The sequence below is a fragment of the Homalodisca vitripennis genome, chromosome 6, assembly GCF_021130785.1.
Source record: "Homalodisca vitripennis isolate AUS2020 chromosome 6, UT_GWSS_2.1, whole genome shotgun sequence".
Taxonomy (NCBI): domain Eukaryota; kingdom Metazoa; phylum Arthropoda; class Insecta; order Hemiptera; family Cicadellidae; genus Homalodisca; species Homalodisca vitripennis.
In genome coordinates this window covers 61,151,541-61,174,437 of record NC_060212.1, presented here as the reverse complement: position 1 = coordinate 61,174,437, position 22,897 = coordinate 61,151,541, and the positions used below count along the sequence as shown (strand labels likewise).

The 22,897-nt window shown below is 34.1% G+C and overlaps 1 protein-coding gene across 1 annotated transcript in view; it reads left to right on the top strand.

Annotated features, from left to right (window-relative positions):
* LOC124364368 (transcription factor Sox-1a-like) overlaps positions 1-22,684 on the top strand; it is a 42,865-nt gene extending 20,181 nt beyond the window's left edge. The window contains exons 4-6 of the mRNA XM_046819770.1: positions 270-282; positions 17,959-18,076; positions 20,386-22,684. Of these exons, the coding sequence (XP_046675726.1) occupies positions 270-282; positions 17,959-18,076; positions 20,386-20,919 (665 nt within the window). The 3' untranslated portion in view covers positions 20,920-22,684. The remainder of the gene's footprint in view (positions 1-269; positions 283-17,958; positions 18,077-20,385) is intronic.
* Positions 22,685-22,897: the final 213 nt, after the last annotated feature.

Below are 22,897 nucleotides of genomic sequence, written 5' to 3'. Positions count from 1 at the left end.
CAGTGCGAGACAACTCTTGCGCAGTTATGGCTGGAGGCATTACTAGATAAGATAAGATAAAGTAGGAAAAAGTCTGCAGAATATAAAACCTTATCATCTACTTGACTATAGGTTATTTTCTACGAAAAGAGTAGGCCTAATATCATTGGAAGGGCATCCTCTTGATTTATCTATATTATGACTACAGGTTTAATCATCTACAACGGAACCAATTTCAATATTTTTTTATTTTTACTGAGAATGGCATTTTTTATTTTGTTTAGAATCAGCTGTAGGGATGATGTTAAATAAACAATTTCACGCGTTTATTAGCCGTAATATTATAGCACATTTTTCATCAGGAGGATAATTTTAGTAAACACCCAAATGCTATATGTTTTTGACTTGAAAGTGATTCTATATACTCTTTCATTTTTAAATGGGGAAATACAATGCCATTTGTAATTTTTCTGAATACTCGATAAATAACTAAATAGCTTTTGGATGCGTACTGATATCTTCAGTAAGAGACATCTTCTAATTCTGCGGATCGTAAAATTGTTTGAAGTTCAATACTGTAGACTAAAATAAAGATGACCTCTTGTTAACAGTTTAAAGGTCTATAAATGATACATATTGGCGTTAATCTGCTTGTTGTTCCTGCAATGGGATACTTATTAAGAATTTTACCAAATGTTTGTGGTAAAACATTATACCAGGAGAGTATTAGAAAACAAATTGGAAAGTAATTCTTGAACTGGGACCTTCATATAACAGCGGTTATTTATTCACATAAATTCTACAACCATCAATGTTTAAAAACTCTATGTAAATAATTTTGTTATGTCATCTTTAAAAGACTAATCCAAGCTGAACAACTGTTTTGCTTTCGTAAAATTTACGTATCAAAAGCATAATACAGTCTGGTGAAGTAATGTACTGATATGTAATATACTGTTAGGTTATAGATGATTTTCATTGAATATGATTTAAACTGATCATAATGTGCATTGGTTCAGTCCGTTTAAGAATTGTTTCAACCACTACTGACAAGTGCTAGTAAACATTTAGTTTCTTTTGTGTCCACTTATCAACCAATAAGAGTTTTAATCAAAATCAGACCGATCTCCTTAAAAATGTAGATTACTTCACCGATACGAGTTACACCCGTACAACACTTAATTTCTTATTTCAGCCTATTAGAACCCTTGCGGAATATAACAGACAGTGACGTCAGTCCCAGTAAAGTGTGAAACCCACGGGGCTGGCAGGGTGCGGGTGCGAGTGCGGGCGATGCCGAGGTGTGCGTGTTAAGACAAAGTAGAATCCCCACAGCCTCTGCATGTCCCACACCTGTATATTACCGGCGACATAATCCGACAACCTTCGATATATGGCGGATTATGGGCCTTGCTGCCTTCGCCTTGCCTAATTCCAGCCACCTTTTTTTGGAAGTGTTGAATAGGATTGCCTCTCCGTCCCGGGGACCAGCGGCGTACCGCGCGGCGTAGGACGGGGTTAATTTTAATAAATATTGGTGGCCGCCGAACTACTAGCGGAGAGCGTGACTCGACTGGGAATGTCCTGGACCACCTGTCCCTGCCTTTCCTGCCTCCGCTGGCTTTGCGACCGCGGCTATTTCAGCCTGTCGTTCGATAAATTTACCGTACTGACTTCCCAAGAGGCTCTAACCTTGCTCAATTAACTCCCGGAATTCTTCTCTCCGTTTTTTTTGGTGGTACTACCACTTATCCACTTATCCGTCATATATTCTTCACTGTTGCAAGAACATATTTTGATTTTCTTTTTATACGCAAGGGCTAAAATGATCTTCTGAACGCCTTGAATTGATAAGGATTAGTGCTATCGTTTTAGTTTGTAAGGACTGCTTAATTAAACTTTTAGATCCGGTCAAGAATTGAACTATAAAGCACATCGGATCTATTTGGGACTAGTAGTGCCAGTGCCCTGGATTTTTGGGATTCCCACTTGTATAAGTGTTAATAAATTTCTTCTAGAAAAGATATTCTCTTATATTTGCCATCGTTAAGTGAGACAAAAAAATAAATCAATAAACTGATGTCTTCTTCAGGTTAATAACCTAACACATTATTATAAACTAGGTTAAAATAACTCTAAAACATGCACTTAACTCAGTCGTAGGTGGCTGGTCGGCGAATGCAGACCTATTGTGACCTGTACTCTGTAATTCAGTTTTTATAATTAGTGTTGTGTTTAATTAAGTGCACGTTTTCGAGTTAGTGAAGCTGACAAACTACATGGTGTGAATCCTGACTTACGCGTGTCACAACGCTCTGGTATGATTTGTTTATTTTAGCCTAGTTTGTAATTATGTGTCAGGTTAGTAAAGTTATTTACCTGAAGAAGAGATCAGATTGCAGACCTCGAAACGTAGTGTTACTGATGTTTTGCATCATTGAACGATGGCAAATGTCCGGTAAAAAACTGTTTTATTCACAATCCTTCCATCGCCAAAAACAAACTCGAAACAAAGAACTCAGTTATACCCAAGTTGTATAACATGCTCTCAGTTGTGCAGACAAAATCTTAAAATAAACATTTCAATGCGTACGGAAGCTGCTATGAAACAACAGTGTAAATCAAAGTTGGATAGAATGAATTATATTGAGAAAAGCACAAACAAGGTTAGAAATATCCTAACGGACCTCGTAAGTAGTGTCCTCAAATTTTTGTTTTGTGTATTGCAAGCACAAATTTTGATGTCCTTTTAGTAGACCTGGAGGGTTTAGAAAATGCTTCAGGACCTTGCACACGATGTCCTGAGCGGGTGAATCAATGCTAATTTATTTTATCGGATTATTGGCACATATTTTGACAGTGCAGGTGAGCGCGATTCAGGAGGCACTTGGTACTCAGCAATGCAATGCGGGACACTGCATGTTACAATTCAGGACTCGGTACATCGTTATAAACTTTCGCACCGACGATTGTGCTGTGTTGTTACCTTTTTACCCTTTTTGTTACATTTTGTGACTATTAAAATATAGGAATCCTTTCTGCACAACGCTTGATAATTTTGCAAATAAGGATTGATCACAATGCACGCACGTGACAAAAATTTAGTTATGAATTATTATAAACGTTTATTGGATTTATTTCACTAACTTAATAGAATAGATTACTTCCCCCAGCGAGAGCAGTCAGATGTTCTGAAAATACAGAAAGGATTGAAATATAGAGATTCTCCAAGTTATACTTATTATTTAATATGATTTGAACTCAGGTAATGTATACGCCAACCTTTGAAATGGCAATGTAAGTCATGATTTTATACGATTAGTCTTGAAAAGCGAAGTTAAAAAAAAAAAAATGTTATGGCTATCTTCTGAATAAAATTTGTACACATACGTTTGAAAACTATAAAACACACAATTTTCTAAAGATATTAGGTTTTCCATGATATTATAATATTCTCCAATCAACGTCAACACCAGTAGGCCCCAATTTGTGAAAATGGTAAACTAAATCAGTTCTATTGGTTTAATTCAATTAATTTTGATCGTACTAATACTTAGTGTATCAAAATTGTAAGTTTTGGAATATTTTATAATACAAAGCGATATATTTTTTAATATACGGTTGATTCCCAAACACGGGAACACATAACATTTAAAAAATAAAGAAATAAAATGAAAAAAGGGAAAAATCTCTGACCAAGCAAGCGAAAAATGGAATTTTTAAATCACCAAATCGGCATAAAACAATCTAGGAGTTAATAATCTTGGACTAAAGGAATGTTTGTAAAAATATATTTATATCTAAAAGAAATCCTTACATTGTTTTATATTTTTATTATAATAATTACCGTCGAAAACTTCAATATTTAAAAAAATATCGTTATTGCCGTTTTTATCAAGTTGAGTGAAGCCTTTTGAATGATCTCACTCTGCGTGGTCGTGATTATATTGGTTGTGGGGGAGAGGGAGGGGGAGGGGGCATTTGTAGGGTGAAGCGATTATAGAACGTGTGGCTTCAGAATCGGGAGATTTAATTCTAAACGGAGTCCTGAAAAGTGTCTATTGACAACAACACAGTCTGGGGACAGGTTCGGTAGGGTCTCTCGGGTCTGCGCGGCGTCCCGCGGCTCGAATTTCAGTCCCACATTGTTATTGCTCCCCTCTCAAAACTATAATTTGATGTTTTTCATTAATTTTAATACATTTTTCATAGATCTGCTTTCACTTCCTAAAACCCAAAATGAAATCTCTATGCTCAATTTTAAGGTGGTGTAATAGATATATACTTATAACAAAATACTAAATTTTAAATTTAAAGGTCATGTAATTAAGATAAATATTTAATGTAATTATAAAATATTTTAATCTGATTCACAAAGTGGGTTCATGAAGAAGTGGTCATGCTTACCTAAAACCCTAAAAAATGAAGCAAAATATTAAGAGTTTCTTTCCTCATAAGTTACAAATGAACAATTTTCATTTCATCGAGTTTACAGTGAGTCCAGTCTCATGGAATGCAACCACTATATTTTTTTAATCGGCTAATTTTTTTACAACTACCAGTACACAAACAGTCCATATATTTTCTATTATTTTACAAAAGAAAACTCACAATTCTCCAATAATTTGTGTATTTTTACCACGAGGCCTTTCGACATCGAAGATGCCATCATCAGGTGTGAATCAACAATTTAAAAACAAATATCAGCTGAGTAAAACTAACAAGATTTATATGGTTAAAAGTAAAATAAAATAAAATAAATATTAGTATATCTATAAAAGTTTTGGTCAAAAAAAGAATTTAGTTATATTTTAAAGGAATGGTGAATTTTGAATCGGCCCAAAATCATTGTTTAATATTTTATCTTTATGTTTTGTTGTGTATAATGTTTCATATGCGTCGAGTTCTTCTTGTTTATGGACTTGTTTTAATAATGTAAAGTTTTTAAAGGTGTGGTTTGTTTCAAATGCATGTTTGGCAATAGCAGATTTTTCAGTTTGTCCATATTTATAATATCTTTCGTGTTCTTTAAATTTTTTTTAATGATTCTTTTTGTCTGGCCAATATAAATTTTATCACAATCTTCACAGTTAATTTTGTAAATGCCACTTTTATTTTCATCTAAAATTTGATCTTTAGGATTTCCAATTAGGTTATTTATGTTATATGGTGTGTAAAATGTTATGTTCATGTCAAGATGTTTTCTAAATACTTTTTTAATTTCTTTATAAAATGGACCATAACTCATGGATTGCCAGTTCCGTTTTTCTTTTTGTTCACTTTTTAAAGTTGTTCTCGATGTTTTTGATAAATTCTTCTTTTGTTTTTTTAATAAACCGTCAATTAATTTAGTTGAGTATCCATTGAAAGCTGCTGTACTTTTTATGTTTCTTATTTCCTTCATGTATTCATCGTGTTTTAAAGGTGTTGTAAGTAATCTATTAATTGTGTGGAAAGCAGCTCTTTTTTGGGAGGGTGGATGGTTCGAATCGTGTGGTATGTATCTGTTGTTGCAAGTGGATTTTCTGTAAATGTCATATTCTATGTCGCCATTATTACACAAATTATTGGAGAATTGTGAGTTTTCTTTTGTAAAATAATAGAAAATTTATATTCCAATAAGAAGAGCTCCTCCTCCTTCAGTCCATATATTGTTGTTGATTTTGTTCAGTGGTTAATTTTGTGATTCTGTTGACTTTGAATTCACGGTTGGGTAGCCTAATTTTCGTCTGCTGAGTATACCGATCTACGTTTTCTATTTGGGCTTACTGTCGGTAATGTCTTTGATTGTATTAGTTACACAAGAGATAACTCCTCTAGTGCTATAAATTGAAACACGACAAAAGTGAGCGCTTGGACCGCCATCTGTGGAGTGAAATCCTTAGGTAGCACGTATTTGAACGTTAAGTGGCGCGGCCCTGGTGTAGATCCACAGAACTAACTGAAAACCCCAGAACTTAGCATATAACAGATTTATCTCCGGTGTAATTAATGCAATCAAAGGCAATTATGAACTCAAGAAACATTATATTTGTTTCATATTATCAGCTGCTAATAGTAGTAATTAGCTGATTGTGAACTCTACCGTTCATAGATTAAACGTTCATCCTCCGCCGATAAAATAAATAAAACGAAATGTTGCAAACATAATAGAAAGCTTAACTAACAATCACAATTAGGCAAAATCATTTTAAGAAATTATATTATAAACAAAATATATTAGTTTAAGAACACTTTGATTTAAACTGAATTAAAAAGGATGATGTGTTCCATCTCTTCAATTTTATTTGAATGAGCAAATTAACTAACTTTATACCATTTAGTAAAATGTAATTAATGAAAACAAATTTAAAAAATCTACAAACCTTTTTTATATTAACAGTGTTTTTAAATGGATGATTCCATACCAGAAAGAATCAATCTATGCTTGTTGTAGTAGAAGCATACTTTTATTTACCAATTGCACTCATTGCATGTTTAGGAATTGATTCAATATTATTATAGCACGCAATAATATTCAAGATAATTGCGTTGTTTCACTGGCTTTGATAGCTTTCTGTATCTTAACAGCTTTAGGAAATGTACCAATCTATAAATCATAATAATTCAGAACAAAATGTACAATAACTTGTGGAAGGGTGCTTGTTGGATACTGAATTTGTTTCTATGAATTCTAGCTTCATTTTACTGCACGAGAAGAAAAACTAAAACATGCTTTTTCAAATATAATAACTAATTTTTAAAATTGTCTAACAATTGCTTTTCAACAAGATCCGCTAACCACCATTGAAATCGAAATGTTCCAGGTAATAAAATTGTAAGGTATACTTCTAAAAGAGAGCTGTGCCATAAACGTTATTCCAATATTCCTTATGCCTGAAAACGTATAAAGCTCTACGTGTGCGCTGAGCTCTCAATCCTATTGTCGAGGTACAGTAACTATTTATGTCTGTGGAATTTGCATTGTCAACTTCATAGCTCCAACAACTTGTATTTCCCTCAAAGCTAACAACCACAAAAATTATTCAAATCAGTGTTAATAAAGAATTTAGCTTTGTGCTTTTATAGATGAATCCCATAGTAGGAGTACGCCACACCATTATGTCGCGTAGTAGGCTTTGCTGCTGTTGCCATTGCTTTCAAATCTATAGCTTATATCACTATCGAGTTGTCCTGCGGATAGATATGAAGACGGAAATCATAAGGAAATTGTTATATCTCCTCCGGAAAGCTTAAGGGAAACTGTGTCATCCTACTGAGTTTTAGCCTTCAATGACACTCCAAATTTTATGGCTGGAAATGCACCATCATAGATCAAAGTCGTGTGTATAATTCACGCAAAATTAAAAGTCCACAGATGATATCTTTCTTGGAATGTCTTGCCGCGTAATGCATCCGCATTATTTGTTAATTAAATCAGGTTTCATAGTAGTATTCAAGTAATAAGTTCCAGTGAGTTAAAGACAGTAGTACAACTCAAGAATGCGCTAAAACCAAATATTGTCACCTAGTCTTAACATTGACTTTCCATTCCTTTTCTTTTTACTTACGAAAAAAATTAATACATTATGACTTTTAATAACATACTGAAATCTCAAATTATTGGATTCAGTTTGTTTACAAAATTTTATTTATTTTTCCTTTTCCTGTTGCCACTACTTTTGCTGCTAGACACCTGTATTAATGGCAACAATGCATTTCGATTCCATTTTGCCATATCCTTATCTACCATATCCTTATCAATTTCTAGGTCACTCACCTTATTCTTCTGAGTGGTCTTTTTACTTCTGGGTTCAATTAGAAATTCTAGACTATCACTATTCTCTCTCTATAAAATTAATGTGCGCTAACGCTCAATCTAATCCTATGAGTGACGTGCACTATCATCGAACTCAGTGTTGTTTATATAGAAATGAAGTTTCTTGCAAAATTTGAAGTTTATAGGTCAGTTACTATATTGTGGAGAGAGAGAGACAGACTTAAGTGAAACAAACACTCAAGTGAACGGTTGCCTAACCAATAATTTGGCACTGAGCTTTCTTATGGGCGTAGCCTAGTTTCTGTAGGACATATTAATAGGTCTATTGAAATTATATTAATAAACATAATTTTAAAACTTTTACAATTATATTGTAAACCTTGAAAAGTAAATGATAATTCAAATATGAGTTTATATTTAATAAGGGTATGTGCTTCTCACTCTTTATTAACCATTATCAAGTAATAAATATGTACTAAAAATCATAAAATATTTATTGTAATATTTCCATTTTCCAAACCATAAAAATGTTATTGCTTTATTGACTAGGTACTACCTTCCCAATTTGAAGAAAATTTGTTAGAGACTCCTAAAATGATTGGAACCATATTCTTCTACATCATATTGTTCTAATTTTAGTACCGATGCTATTGTCATATTGTTGAACTTCACTGAGGCTCTACAATTGACATGGATACAAAAATATACAGTATTTCAGTATACTGTCAATAATTCTATATGGCGCCTGCTGTATAGACTTGTAGCAGTATCAGTTATCGTGTTTCATTGTTTGTATAGATCTCCATTAACAAACAATTAAAATCAGTCAAAATCACGTTGAACGTTTAAGGAAATTCTTAGAAAACCGTACCTTAAAATAGCGCTTCAGTATATGAATCATAGGCTATAAATACAACTCATGTTAATCACTGTGTACGAACCTCGAGGGGGGAAAAGAAGCGTGGAAAACATTTCATTCCTGTTGATACGCTGAGCTGCTACTCTGGGTAAATAAATTCTGGGAGAAAGTGGAGGCGTAAAATCTGTTAATTTCCATACGTTTGTCGGCCACTTCTGTTGATGGATGATGTGGTTATATATTTACCTCCCCCCCTCCCCTCTCACCCCCTCCACACCCTGTACGCCAGGTGTTTACATAACTACAGATAAATGGAGTCTCTAATGAGGCTGACACTGCCATTTATTACGGACCACAATCAATTCCTATGACACAATTAACTCTGCCATTGATCTTTTCTTCCTGCTGGCACGTCTTGTGTTGCCGTTGAGTATTGTCTGGTTGTGTTCTGGAAGGGACCTGTTACCGCTTTACCAGTGACTTCCATTTTCAAACTTTCCGAATGGTAGTTTTTGATAAAAACTGGAAATTGCTCGATGGTAAAAGCGATAAAAAAATTAAATTTTTGATATTTCAAATATAATTACAGAAATTATACGAGATCTTTTTCAGCGAGAACAATAAAACTGTGTTGTAACAAAATATTTGTGTCAAATCCATGAATGTTTCATTTCAGCAACTTAGATTCTCAAAGAAAAATCTTATGTTTTATTTCGATTTCCCTACAGTAAAGTCTATACAAAGAATAAATTATAAACATAATTAATATTAACAGATTTAGTTTTTTCCTTTAATTCTTTTTCTTTCTTTCTAAGTGAAAAAATGTAGGGATTTATGATGAATTTCTATTTATAACGCAATTTTAAACTCTAGCCCCATGTGAAAAATCTAAGCACCAGATGATGCTCTTTATTTTTATATTTTCTTCTGTAAAACCACTTTCTATTTTAAAACAGAAAACAGCTTATACGAATTCTAGACATTACATTGCTCTTGTTCAGTTATAGCTGGAAAATGATTACTTCCTGCTACTTATCTCTTCAGCAATAAGAGACTACCGGAAGTTGACTTCCCTTCTCAAAACATTCCACAATCACAATAACTTCCGTTGGCCTTGCGTAATACGGTTTCTCCTAGATTAATTTTAGAAATTATGGCTTATTTCATTTCCCAAATTCGGGCTCTTCTAATTCAAGAAAACCATCGACTCCGCGAGTAAAACAAACACGATGATGACCGGATTCGTTTCAAAATCGATTGACTATCTATTCAATAAGTATTAATCAAATAATTTAACTACTCGAATAATATTTGATAAATAGGCAGAGAAGTAAAATTTTTATTTTTTTCTGTGATTTGGATACGTATTTTCTAGTTTATTTGATTTATTAGTTCATAGAAGATTCATTTATGTTGGATTTTGATGAGTGATATTACCTAATGGTTTGTCATTTCGGTTCTGCCGTTGTCTAAAATCTCAGCTACACCATTTTGTCCAATAGACTCGAAACTGACTAATGATTTGATAGTAAATGAACATAAATTTCATCAGATTATTGTCATAATTACACCGAAAGATATTATTCAATACAAATAATAAGTTTTATTTATTCCGTCACCTGAGGAATTCTAAAAAAATATTTTAAAACCAATCAATACAGATTTCTTGGAGAATTATTGTATTGAAAGATTAATTAATACATTTATGCTTGTATTTAGTATTTTTATGCAAGATCTAAAGTTAGCTAGATGGCCCATACAAAGTTGCAGGGACACAATTAGGATTTATAGCAGATGTCCCTATAAAGAGCAGATTCGGAAAATAAATATTTGGCGATAATAATATAAATACATCCTTGCTTTTCTTTTCTGTCTTCAAAAATAATAAAAATGTTATACAATAATGTTTCTAAAAAAAAAATAACTGTATGTCGGACCTAAGAAAAATAAAATAAAAATAAAACAAATTTGTTGATGTTCTTTTATGCTGTCTGTTCACAGGAATTTAGCAATAAATATGAAAATTTCTAAAAGTTTTGTTCTAATGATATATCATAAATAATAATTGAGAGTTTGACCAAAGTATCTTTGAAGTTTTAACATCACTACATTTGTAAAAATTATTCCGAAAGAGTTCGGCTCATCATATGTAAAGCTATTAAAATTAGGTTTTGACTATTTTACTTGGTTCTGTTATATTGAATTGAGACAAGGAAGTGTAATTCATAACATAGATTATTGTAAACGCTGACAAAACGAATATTTCCTAACTCCGTACATAGTAGTAGCATTCTTATACTAGGGCATTTTGTGAAACAATCGAAATTCCTTCTAATTCATCTCCAGCACTACAAAATACCGCAGGTGCCACTAAACACAACGCAGGAGACATGTTTTACCACCTAAACGGTTTGATGTGAACAGCGGTGCGTGGAGGGCGGTGCAGACAATACAATTAGCCAGTATGAATTGACCAGTTTTATGTCCCATTGTTGGATGCCATGCGATTGTCCTGGCCTACACCGGCATCCTTCAACGTCGCGTCCTGGCAGGAGTCACCTGTGAAATACTAGGCGTCCAATCACAGGCCTCGGCCTCCGTATACATTCCGATCACACCCAGTGGGCGGGTGATCGCGGCCTTTGTGGCAGTCGTCTGTCTCGGTGATCGGGCAGGCCAAAACTAACGAGGGATTTGGTCAAGGCGGTGGAACAGAACTTGATTTGAATGTTAAACTTTTCTCCAGCTTGGTCTAAAGGAACAATTCGATGGTTAAAGTAAATTGATGTAACGGAGTATCGAAAGCGCCAAAACTACGAACATGATTATAAAGGATGAGTTTATCAATCTCAACAGACGGACTGATTTCCATTTCACCCGTAAATCAGGATTTTTATTCGACCCGAAAATCTGTAGTTCTTTTCTTGGTTAATAATGAATCTGTATATATCCAACTTTCAAGTCTCTGTGACTTTCCGTCAAGAGGTATCATACAGATTGCCGACGGACTGATTTGTATTTGACCCGAAAATCAGTAGTTCTTTCTTAGACAAAGAAGAATCTGTATATATCCAGTTTTCTGGTCTCTGTGACTTTCCGTCAAGAGGTGTCACACAGATGGTAGACGGACTGAGTTTTCTTTGAACCGAAAATCAGTAGTTCTTTCTTAGACAAAGAAGAATCTGTATATATCCAGTTTTCTGGTATCTGTGACTTTCCGTCAAGAGGTGTTACACATATGGTAGACGGACTGAGTTTCCTTTGACCCGAAAATCAGTAGTCCTTCTTGGAAAGATCTATAAATATCCAGTTTCAAGTCTATGTGACTTTCCGTCAAGAGGTATCACACAGATGGTAGACGGACTAAGTTTCATTTGAATCGAAAATCAGTAGTTCTTTCTTATACAAAGAAGAATCTGTATATATCCAGTTTCAAGTCTCTGTGACTTTCCGTCAAGAGGTATCGCAGAGATGGAGACAGGCAGACAAATGGACCTTTGCCTCCATAATTATTACGGTTCCTCCTTGGACTAAGAGGAACCCACTTACCAAGTTTGAACTCTGTAAGATCTTTATATTAAGAGTTATAGTTCAGACGGGCCGTAACGACAAATCTAACCACGTTGACTGCGATAGACGCTTATGGCGCAAACTCATTATAATTATAACGCATTACATTAATTTTTTCGACATTCATACAAATACCCCTGTACTGATTCCTAAAGATTTCGAAGGGGTAGTAAAAAGTAGGCAAGTAAATAGGAACTGCCTACCGACAGTTAAATTGGGTTGTAAAATTCAGTTAAAGAGATGTTACAGAAGATAATGCAGACGAGTTGTCGTAGTCAGCTTCTATCTAATACGTATGCTTATTATATAGAGAAAACTATTGTTGGTATAGTGTAGTTTAGTTTACTGCCTCTAGTCGAGTCGTTACTCTGAACCAATACGACAACTTCGTCCCGGAGGTTATACTGACAACCAGTATGTCTCTAGTTTAAGTGTCTCTGAGGTTCTAGAATGTTTGACAGTGGCTATCAGAACTGACGTGAATACCTTTCTATTGACAATGAAATAGAGGTGATAAATTTATATTTATTACTACTGTATACGATTGGAAAATGGGAGTCAGAGATGTAATAGTCCTATAAGTTAGAGAAGACTCTAGCCTTTCTCAATTCTTCACTATTCCAAACATACTTATTTGAACAATTTTTTGGGTGGAGACATTTTAGATTAAGCCGGGTGGTTTTTCCTAGACTGTTGTGTAAGGAAATCCATATGACAGCGTCGATTAGTCTAGATAAGATTATTGATTTGTATTTGTAACAGTTATTTATTTTGTTGGATGTAGCCAACAATCTTTATCCTTTTTACACCCAAGCAGCGAGTAGGATTAATTGATAGAGGACATTATTGATATATCTTGGGTGATGGAATCAATCAAGGACCATTAACCTCTCTCTTACACAATGCCTAATCAATCACGATCAGCACTAGGGACAGGCAGCTTGTGGCCTTGAGGACACCCGGTAACTGCTCAGCACCAGACGGACGTATATTGTCGCTCAAGTATAATCTCAACACCAGTGTGGATAGAAATTTGAAGATTTCCATTCATTATAACAGTACGATTTCAGTGATGATTACGTTTTATAGGCGTGTCTGTATGACCTTTGATTATTCAAAGGAGACAACCAAGGTCCTTTTTCTTTTGAGACGCTAGTGGAGAGAACCAAAAATTACTAACTCACCAGTTATAACTTATAGAGCTGATTTACTTGGAGTGTCGAACTGGAGTGTCTTTTGGCTAAACACCGGATGTACTGGTAGCCATTTTGATTTTAGCACTATCAGAACAATTGTTAAACCTCATACACAAGTGGGCCTGTAGTGCTGAGAGATCTTCCGTCTAGATATTCGCTTCAACCTCTAAGCAACTAAGAAAATAGACTTTGCTAATATAAATAAAAAATGAATGAATGAATAAATTAATTCATTTCCAATCAATATAAACACAATTGTAAACATTACCATTTTTGGAAATTGACTGACCACAGTTTACAAGGAGTGTGGCCAGTTCGTAATTTGAAAAAAAAACAACAATAAATACACGTTTGTGAGACTCTAGCATCTTAGATTACTTTGAGCCGCCATTTGGATATCTACTAACAATATTTATGCAATATTACAATTCAGAAAATAAATTATATGCAATATACAACAAAACACAAAACAAATTCCACAAATACATACACAAATATAATTAACAATAAATACCAATAAACAATGATAAGAAGTAATATACAATATATACAAAGACCGCGAAACTCTATCAAAGTACCTTACACTTTATGACATCACAGTTCTTAATAGCCAATGTCTTGCTGCAAAGTAAGCCAAACAATTACTTTTTGAACATTTTTTAAAAAATTAGGAATATTTTAGAAAAAAATAATAGTATTATTAAAGTTAAATTGTTGTCGTGTACATTTATTTATGTCATGCACAATAAACATTTTTAATACTAAACTTCCCATTCAATGTTTTCGAAAAGCGTATTGCTAGAAATCATATAACCCGCCCCCACTGTTTACGAAACGCTTTATTTTATTGACCAATCTGCTCGAACCGCGTTGACCCGGCCCCCAGGCTAATACACTCTTCACTTTATATAGTCTGCAGTAATAAAGGCGAGGTGTACAGAGGCTGATCAATAAGGCCGTGGCAAGGCGGGCGCGGGAGCGGTGACTGTGGCGTGTTTCCCGCCCGTTCATCAGCTGACAACCCACCTTGAGACAAGGAATCGTGGACTTGACGACGATAGGACAGAGACTAAATTAGGGAGTTTTAGTCTATGTTATGCTTATTTCTGCATATCGTTGAGTGCCGTAATGCTAAAATGGTTTTATTCTATCAGCAAAACTGCATAATGAGTTACACTGTACCTTTTATTTGTATAATTTAAAGCCCGTCATATAGTATTTCCAAAAAGTATTATATTTTTCTGATCAAAGAAAACTCAAACGATGTTATTTTATAGTGAAAAGACATTTTTTCTATTTTTATAACAAACTTGTGTACTTGTTTAAACTGAAATTCTTTTAATAATTATTTAAATAAAGTGAAAGAAATGGGTTTTTTTTTAAGAAATTAGTCAATATTTCTACTTTACAACGTAACGTTTCTATGTCCGGTTGAATGGTGTAGGCCTAAACCCTATATTTGTTAACAATATTGATACAAATAACTACGTGCTTTAAAAATTATTGCGTTCATTCGTGCAAACTGACGTTATTTTAATCTGTATTTCACGACCAGTAATTATTTTTATGTAAATACTGAAATAGTGGTGAATACTAAAAAGGAATCACGGAAGAGTAAATCACTACGGTGAAATAAATCCAATAATCCAAATGAATCGTGAAAACAAAATCTATGTAGAAATTAATAAAACCGCGCCATAATTTAATTAGTATAATATTATAAACAATAGAATAAACGAGCAAAATAAAAACAGATAATGCGAGTGTTCGGTCGTCATTAAAATCACACAGTTCACCGGTATTGTCTGTGCAAACTCAAAAATAACTACTCTGTTTGTATCGAAGAATGTTTTAATTAACAGTTCCGCTCCGACGATTCTGGCGATAATGGTTTGTGAGGCGTAACAATACAATTTTGAATAATCCAATTGTTTCCGGTTCGCGAAGGGATTTGTATTGTTCGATTGATCTGTTCTTATCCCATGAGAAAGGCATTGTTTGTTTAATTAATGAACCTCTTATTATCCTTGGTTTTATGTCGAGGAAGTTTATTGTTCTCTTAATTTTATTACAGAAACAACTCGGGTGAATAATTAACTTTAGAACTTTTGCGACACATTTCAGGTGATTATTTATTGTTGATACGAAGTTTCTGGAATTTTAACAATAATTTATAAAACTATTTCTTTTTTTCCTGTTCCTATTTGTTTTTTTCGTAGGTTTTCATAGTTATTTTCATTAAAAATTCATAAACATACGCTGTGTTTGGTATTTGTAAACAGTAAACTTGTTTTATTTTTCCATTTAATATGTCGTAAGTAACAGAATTCTAGTTTATTTTTGGAATTGTGTGTTATTTAATTGATATTGAACTCTGTTGAAAAAAGAGAAAAATACAGAGTTCGTTGTGCTTATTACATCTTAGGCGATAACCTACGTCATGATTGCTGTTGTAAAAAACGTCCATAAGTAATAATTATTAATACAATGTTACACTGCATTTTTATGAAATCAATCTTACTGTCGTACTGTATTATAAATTATGTAATATTTTTAATTTTATTATATTTGTTATACCCAATGTTATATTACGATCAATGTTATTGTTGGATACTTACAATTTCAGTCACCAATTTATGCGTAGAATTGCCAACACACTTTCGATAATTTGCACGTAACTATGAGATACTACAGTTTTAAATTAAATAGATTTTGTTAAAACATCTACATTTTTGAACATTACTTACCACATTGCGCTGTATTTGTATTATCACGGGATATTTTGGTAACGGATGCCATCAAGAAATAGATTTTAACTGTCGATATTAGATTATTAACTACTGTAATCCATAACTAAAGTATTGATAGTCCCAGATCTCACTACATTTTTGAATATTACTTACCACATTGCGATGTATTTGTATTATAACGGGATATTTTGGTAACGGATGCCATCAAGAAATAGATTTTAACTGTCGATATTAGATTATTAACTACTGTAATCCATAACTAAAGTATTGATAGTCCCAGATCTCACTACATTTTTGAACATTACTTACCACATTGCGATGTATTTGTATTATCACGGGATATTTTGGTAACGGATGCCATCAAGAAATAGATTTTAACTGTCGATATTAGATTATTAACTACTGTAATCCATAACTAAAGTATTGATAGTCCCAGATCTCACTACATTTTTGAATATTACTTACCACATTGCGATGTATTTGTATTATAACGGGATATTTTGGTAACGGATGCCATCAAGAAATAGATTTTAACTGTCGATATTAGATTATTAACTACTGTAATCCATAACTAAAGTATTGATAGTCCCAGATCTCACTACATTTTTGAACATTACTTACCACATTGCGATGTATTTGTATTATCACGGGATATTTTGGTAACGGATGCCATCAAGAAATAGATTTTAACTGTCGATATTAGATTATTAACTACTGTAATCCATAACTAAAGTATTGATAGTCCCAGATCTCACTAGATTTTTGTACATTACTTACCAAATTGCGATGTATTTGTATTATCACGGGATATTTTGGTAACGGATGCCATCAAGAAATAGATTTTAACTGTCGATATTAGATTATTAACTACTGTAATCCATAACTAAAGTATTGATAGTCCTAGATCTCACTAGATTTTTGTTTTACTATGCAAATATATTCAATTTTAATATGTCCAAAAACAAAAGAGATGCTTCTTCCCACTTCTAAGTTTATAGCATGTATTATTCTAACCCCTCCGATAACAGTTATTATCTTTACCAATAAGTAAATAGTAAATTTGTTCTTTCCTGTGTTAATACTCAAGTCAGAGTATTTCTTGGGAGCTATTTAACTAAGCTGCTACTAAAGGAATTCTTGCAGAAATACTGTACTTTCAAACCATCTTTGTGAACACGTGGCAAAAAATGTATTAAGACGATACGCTTGAATATTGTTGGAAAGCAACTATCGGTATATTCATCGATTAGTCAAGTCTTAATTTAAAATTGTTTACAACGTAATCATGTATTTAGTCAAATTTTTATAATAAAGCTATCGATTGTTTAAGATCACCGGTTACCGGTTATTAAATTATGATTTATGTATGATCGTTTCAGGCCACAGGTACCCTATTAATGATAATCTGGGTATGATTATTTAAGGTCGACGGTTACCTATTAATGATAATCTATGTATGATTGTTTAAGGCCGCAGGTTACCTAATAATGATAATTTAGGTATGATTGTTTAAAGTCGCCGTTACCTATTAAATGATAATCTAGGAATGATTGTTTAAAGTCACAGTTCCCTATAAATGATAATCTAGATATGATTGTTTACGGTCACCGGTTATCTATTAAATTATAATCTAGGTACCTATGATTGTTTAAAGTCGCCGTTACGTATTAAATGATAATCTAGGAATGATTGTTTAAAGTCACAATTACCTATAAATGATAATCTATATATGATAGTTTAAGGTCACCGGTTACCTATTTAATGATAATGGCATGGTTGTTTAAGGTTACCGTTACCCATTACAAGATAATCAAGGTATCGCTTGTTACAGGGATGGCTGGGCAGGTGGGGTCCTTACTACAGTCCCGCAGCGGCATACGGGTCTCTGAGCGCAGCGAGCATGGCGGCAGCGGCGGCGGCAGCACAGACGTCCATGTCCGCCGGTCTATCAGCACAAGCTCAGGTCAGTCCTAGAGTCACATTAGTATAGAGACAATGATTTTCTATTCTTTTATTAAACCTCCAAAATAGACTATGGGTAATTTGAAAGGACACAAAAGTGTCGGACATTTGTCATAGTTATATACTGTCAGTATTCTTCTGGAATAAAAACTTATCATCTAAGTTAAAGAATACACGAAAATGAATGCTCCAACAAAATAAGTCGATGAATTCGTCAAAGCCATTGAGGCTGCACATAACAAATTCAATTCCTTGAATACTTTGGCAACCTCGAGTTATGTATTAGGAGGCTTAGTGACGTAATCACAATGCGCAAGTTAATAATTTTCTTGAACATCTATCAGAGAGTACACAAATTCTTGTAGAAACATTGTTTAAGGAGGATTGATTGATTTATAATACAGGTCAGCTCTTTGTTTGAAGTTTATTTTTGTCGATGGAAGGACTGTGAAGGAAACAGGATTTTCCGGACATTTGCCATTGTTCAGTGAAACAAAAAATCAGTAACACTACGTTTCTAGATGTGCAATCTGATCTCTTCTTCAAGTAAAAAAAAAAAAAACTAACCTAATACATAATTATTACAAACTAGATTAAAATAAACAAATTATACCAAAGCATTGTGGCACGCCTAAGTCAGGAATCATAACCACCATGTTGGGTGTCAACTTCACTAACTCTAAAACGTGCACTTAATAAAAAACTTTACACAACACTAATCATTAAAACTGAACTACAAAATACGTCTGCATTCGTCTACTAACCACCTAGAATTGACCTGAGACCAAGGTCTTATTGAAGTAAATTCCTGAAGAAGAGATCTACGTAGAAACGTAGTGTTACTGATGTTTTGGTTCATTGATCGATGGCAAATGTCCGGAAGAATCCTGTTTCTTTCACAGGTCAGCTGTTAGGTTAAATATAGAGAGCGTGGGTATATTATTAACCTGAGATCGTAACATAACAGTCCAGAGCCGTACATACAGAGGGGCTTTTGAGGTCTAAGCAAAAAAGACACTTGAGTTCAGTTAGACCACAAATAAATGAAACAGTGATCAATCATGGGAAGTGATTATACTATAAACTACCAATAAGCCCGTGGCCCCCTAAGACAAGGTACGGCCCTGTACCTCACTTGCAGGTGTCAGAGGAATCGTGTTCATTAGGCGTCCATGTAATCCAGCCCGCAGTTCCACCGCGGGGCCGAGTGCCGTAGCCGACAGCGGTTACACAGCATTCGTCCCGCCCTGTCTGTGCAGTCCTGCTTCTATTTACGTCCTTAATTCTTCTATTCTGAACCTACATTTCCATTCCGATACGCGTTCTGAGAGTACCAGTGCTTTTAGAGCAGTTCGCAATTGTCGTACTCTGCTCACATGAAATTTGAGTGGAACCTCTATTCAGTAAGACTAAGAAATATTGCTACTTTCAAAACTCTCATACGGACGTTCGCTACTACTATTTCTGACAATACTTTTGATGCTAAAACCTGAATTATCGTGGGCATTATTCAAGTTAAATAAAATGCGAATTGTTTTACAATCATTGATGGCAGTAAGTACTTAATCTAATAGTGGTCAGTCCGTCTATGCGGTAACGATTGATAAAATGGTCTAAGAGACTTGATACTTTGCTCATAGGCTCCTTTTGGTCCGAGGATGCTATTTATTTTGGGGTAAAAAGCCAAAGGACATATTTCCGTCTGCCGGTGTATGTAAGAATGTTTGCTACAACTAAACGTAAAGTTCAAACACTAATGAGTTAACATTTATACATTATAAGAAGTGCCAGGTTAACGGTTCTTTGGAATTACGTCTTCACCAACACTAGAAGCTGTTCTAATACATTCTATCTAGTATTAGTTAAAACTAGTAGAAAACAGGCTGGCAACAAAACTGAAAATTTTTAAAATTACATCAGCTTTGCCAGTGTTAAAGCTAGCCAGAGGAAACAGACTCATTTTCTTAAACTCGTACGAGTATGTTATTTTTTCAATTATAGTATCCTGACTAAAAGGCATAACCGGAAAATCATAATAGGCTACTATGATAATGAAGTCTTTTTGTAAACCACAATTGGCCAATTTTTATGAAGGTCATCGATGATTTATAGGAGGAAGAATGAATCTATTGGTAGGTCAATGGAAAACAACATTATCCACTGTTGATCTGTATTAGTCATTATCTTTGCTATTCTGTTTCCACTAAGGCGGAGAAGATCCATCGATGGAGGAACAGACTGTTGAAAACTCTTTTCATGATATCTACTTTCCACTTCTGCGGTGAATCTAATCTTATCAACTATGTACAGGTGGTGAGCAGTATGGACGCCATGAAGTACTCGATGGAAGCCGCAGCTGCAGACAAGTACCGCAGCGCCTACATGCCCCCGAGTAGCCTAGCTATGGGGATGTACTCCGACCCAAAATACTTGGATTCCACGCCCAAAACCTCTTACGGTTACCTGGACCCCGCCTTTACGAAGGCATACTTCGAGTCATCCAAAATGTACATGGAGAGTAACAAGGCGTACGGAGGCGACCTGAGCCCCAGAGGACACGGCTACTCGGCTCTGGACTTGGGGAAGCTGTATCCAGAACAGCCGACTTCCGCTACTCAGGAGACTCAGAGGAGTCCTGCACAGACTCCGGAGGACCGTCCTGAGCGCGAGCACGAACCTTCTTCCGCCTCCTCGACATCCTCGACTTCCCCCGGCGGCCTCCCCTGCTACTACCAACCCTCCGGGCTCCTCCCTGTGTCCCAGTACCCGGTGCCTCCGTACCACCAACCCTCCGCCTCCCAACCTACCTCCGACTTCAGGAGACCCCTTACCGTCATCTTCTGACCTGACAAAGTCTAGGGTCTCTGCACCACGCTCTTGGACGATAGACGCCGTTGTATATAGACCCCTTTGGTTTTGATATTAATTTCAATCGTGACCTTTCTGTAGACTTAAGTCCTCGTAGAACATTTGAACAAACGTCTCATCCGAGGTTGAACACATTTACAAGTTATTGCATTTTTCATGACTAAATACTTTTTTGTTATTTGAAGTATAATTTTCTTTTTTTTTAGAGCCAGGTTGTGGTCAACTTTTTTTGCTCTTGGCTTTACTTGTTTCCAACGTTACGAACACATTTTTTATAGTTTTTGTGTAGTTTTTATTTAATAATTTATGAATTCCATTCTTTTATTTTATAATTTGAAAAATGTTTGGGTATACTATTTGAAGAACAATAAAGAGCGCCTGAATTTATGTTGACGTTGACTGCTCTTTGCAAAATAAAACAGTTATAATACTCTCACTCTCGTGCGATTTGTTGACTTTATTTGTATAATACTAGTAGGTGTATTAGTAACCAATGCAATATTCTAAACTGATAAACAAACTTAATGTTTTATTTTTCCCGCATTGTTAATAAGAGGCAATGTTTTTGTTTAGTTTTCAGAAATCTTGTTCTGTTTGGTAGCTGAACCATTTTTTGCTTATGTTAATAGCGGTAGTAGTGTGTGTATTTGTACCGGATACGGAAACTGATGAATTATAGTGCTCAATTTATCGCACTTTATTTGAAAGACTACTTAGATATGTTAAGGAAACCAACTGTAAGTGTACTACACAGTTACATTATTTGATTGTAATTTAAACGTAGATTCCTTAATTTGTCGAATTTGCTTCCATACCTGACATCTGTATGTGCCATACATATTTAATTTATGTACCAATGTTATTATGAACAAAACCTAATGTTGATAATTCGCCTATAACGTTATTTCTTTGTTAGTGGCGAGTGTGAACAACTTAACGAACAATGTTTTTTTGTTATTTCTATCTGTTTCTTTTTTTACCCTCCACTCATAAATTGTAAGATAGTATTAATAAGTAAACGTCCATATTTTTTAAAATTATTCCATTTAATACCACTGTCCTGTCTGAGTTAGTCCAAGTCAAATAAATATGAGTTTTACAAATAACTTTTTTATTTTTTTATACAATTTCAGCTAGGATAATACTGTTGAATTGTGTTTAAAAGAAATATTGTGACGTTTACTTTAACAATATTTTTTTGGATATATTAAGTTGACGCAATGGCGGAAAGTATTCCATTGGTTATTCCAATTTGAATATTTAAAAGTTATTGGACTCACGTTAAAAATAAATTGTGCAATAGAAATCATTATTGGAGTTTGAATAATTAAATTAAAATGTGTAGTGTTTTTTATTTTTTTTTTAATTAATAAACACCCTTTAATTAGTAGGACGCAATTATGTAGCTCATTGCGTGCTGACCAATTGACGCTTTTGATTTAGCTTTAGTAGTGTTATTATTTCTTCTTTTTTTAACTCTTGTTTCATGTTCATGAGTCAAACAGAGCTGAATTTATTTAGGCTGTTGTTTGTACTGTTGTGATATTATTTAGCCATGTACGTAAACCCCTGTAGATATTATGTACAAAGTATTGAGCGATATTTTTGTTAATGTTTTGTTGGCCATATTTTTATTATTAATGTTGTTGTTCCTTACTCTAGTGTTCAGACTGGTTGTCTTCTATGTTACATTTAGCCAACACATTTCTCTCATCAATAAATTATGGATTCTTTATCGAAATGATTTTATTATTTACCTTTACACATTGCCTTCAGTACTTTAGGTTATGATAGATATACTGTATTTTTAATTGTTACATTTTTTCATTAAAATGAGAATCCAGTTATTCAGAAGAATCGAGAGCTTCTTCTTAGTTAACTAGTTCTGTTAAATTCGAACTGACCATAAAAGGCTACGGTAACTAATTTATTGTTTAAAGGCTACGTAATCAGA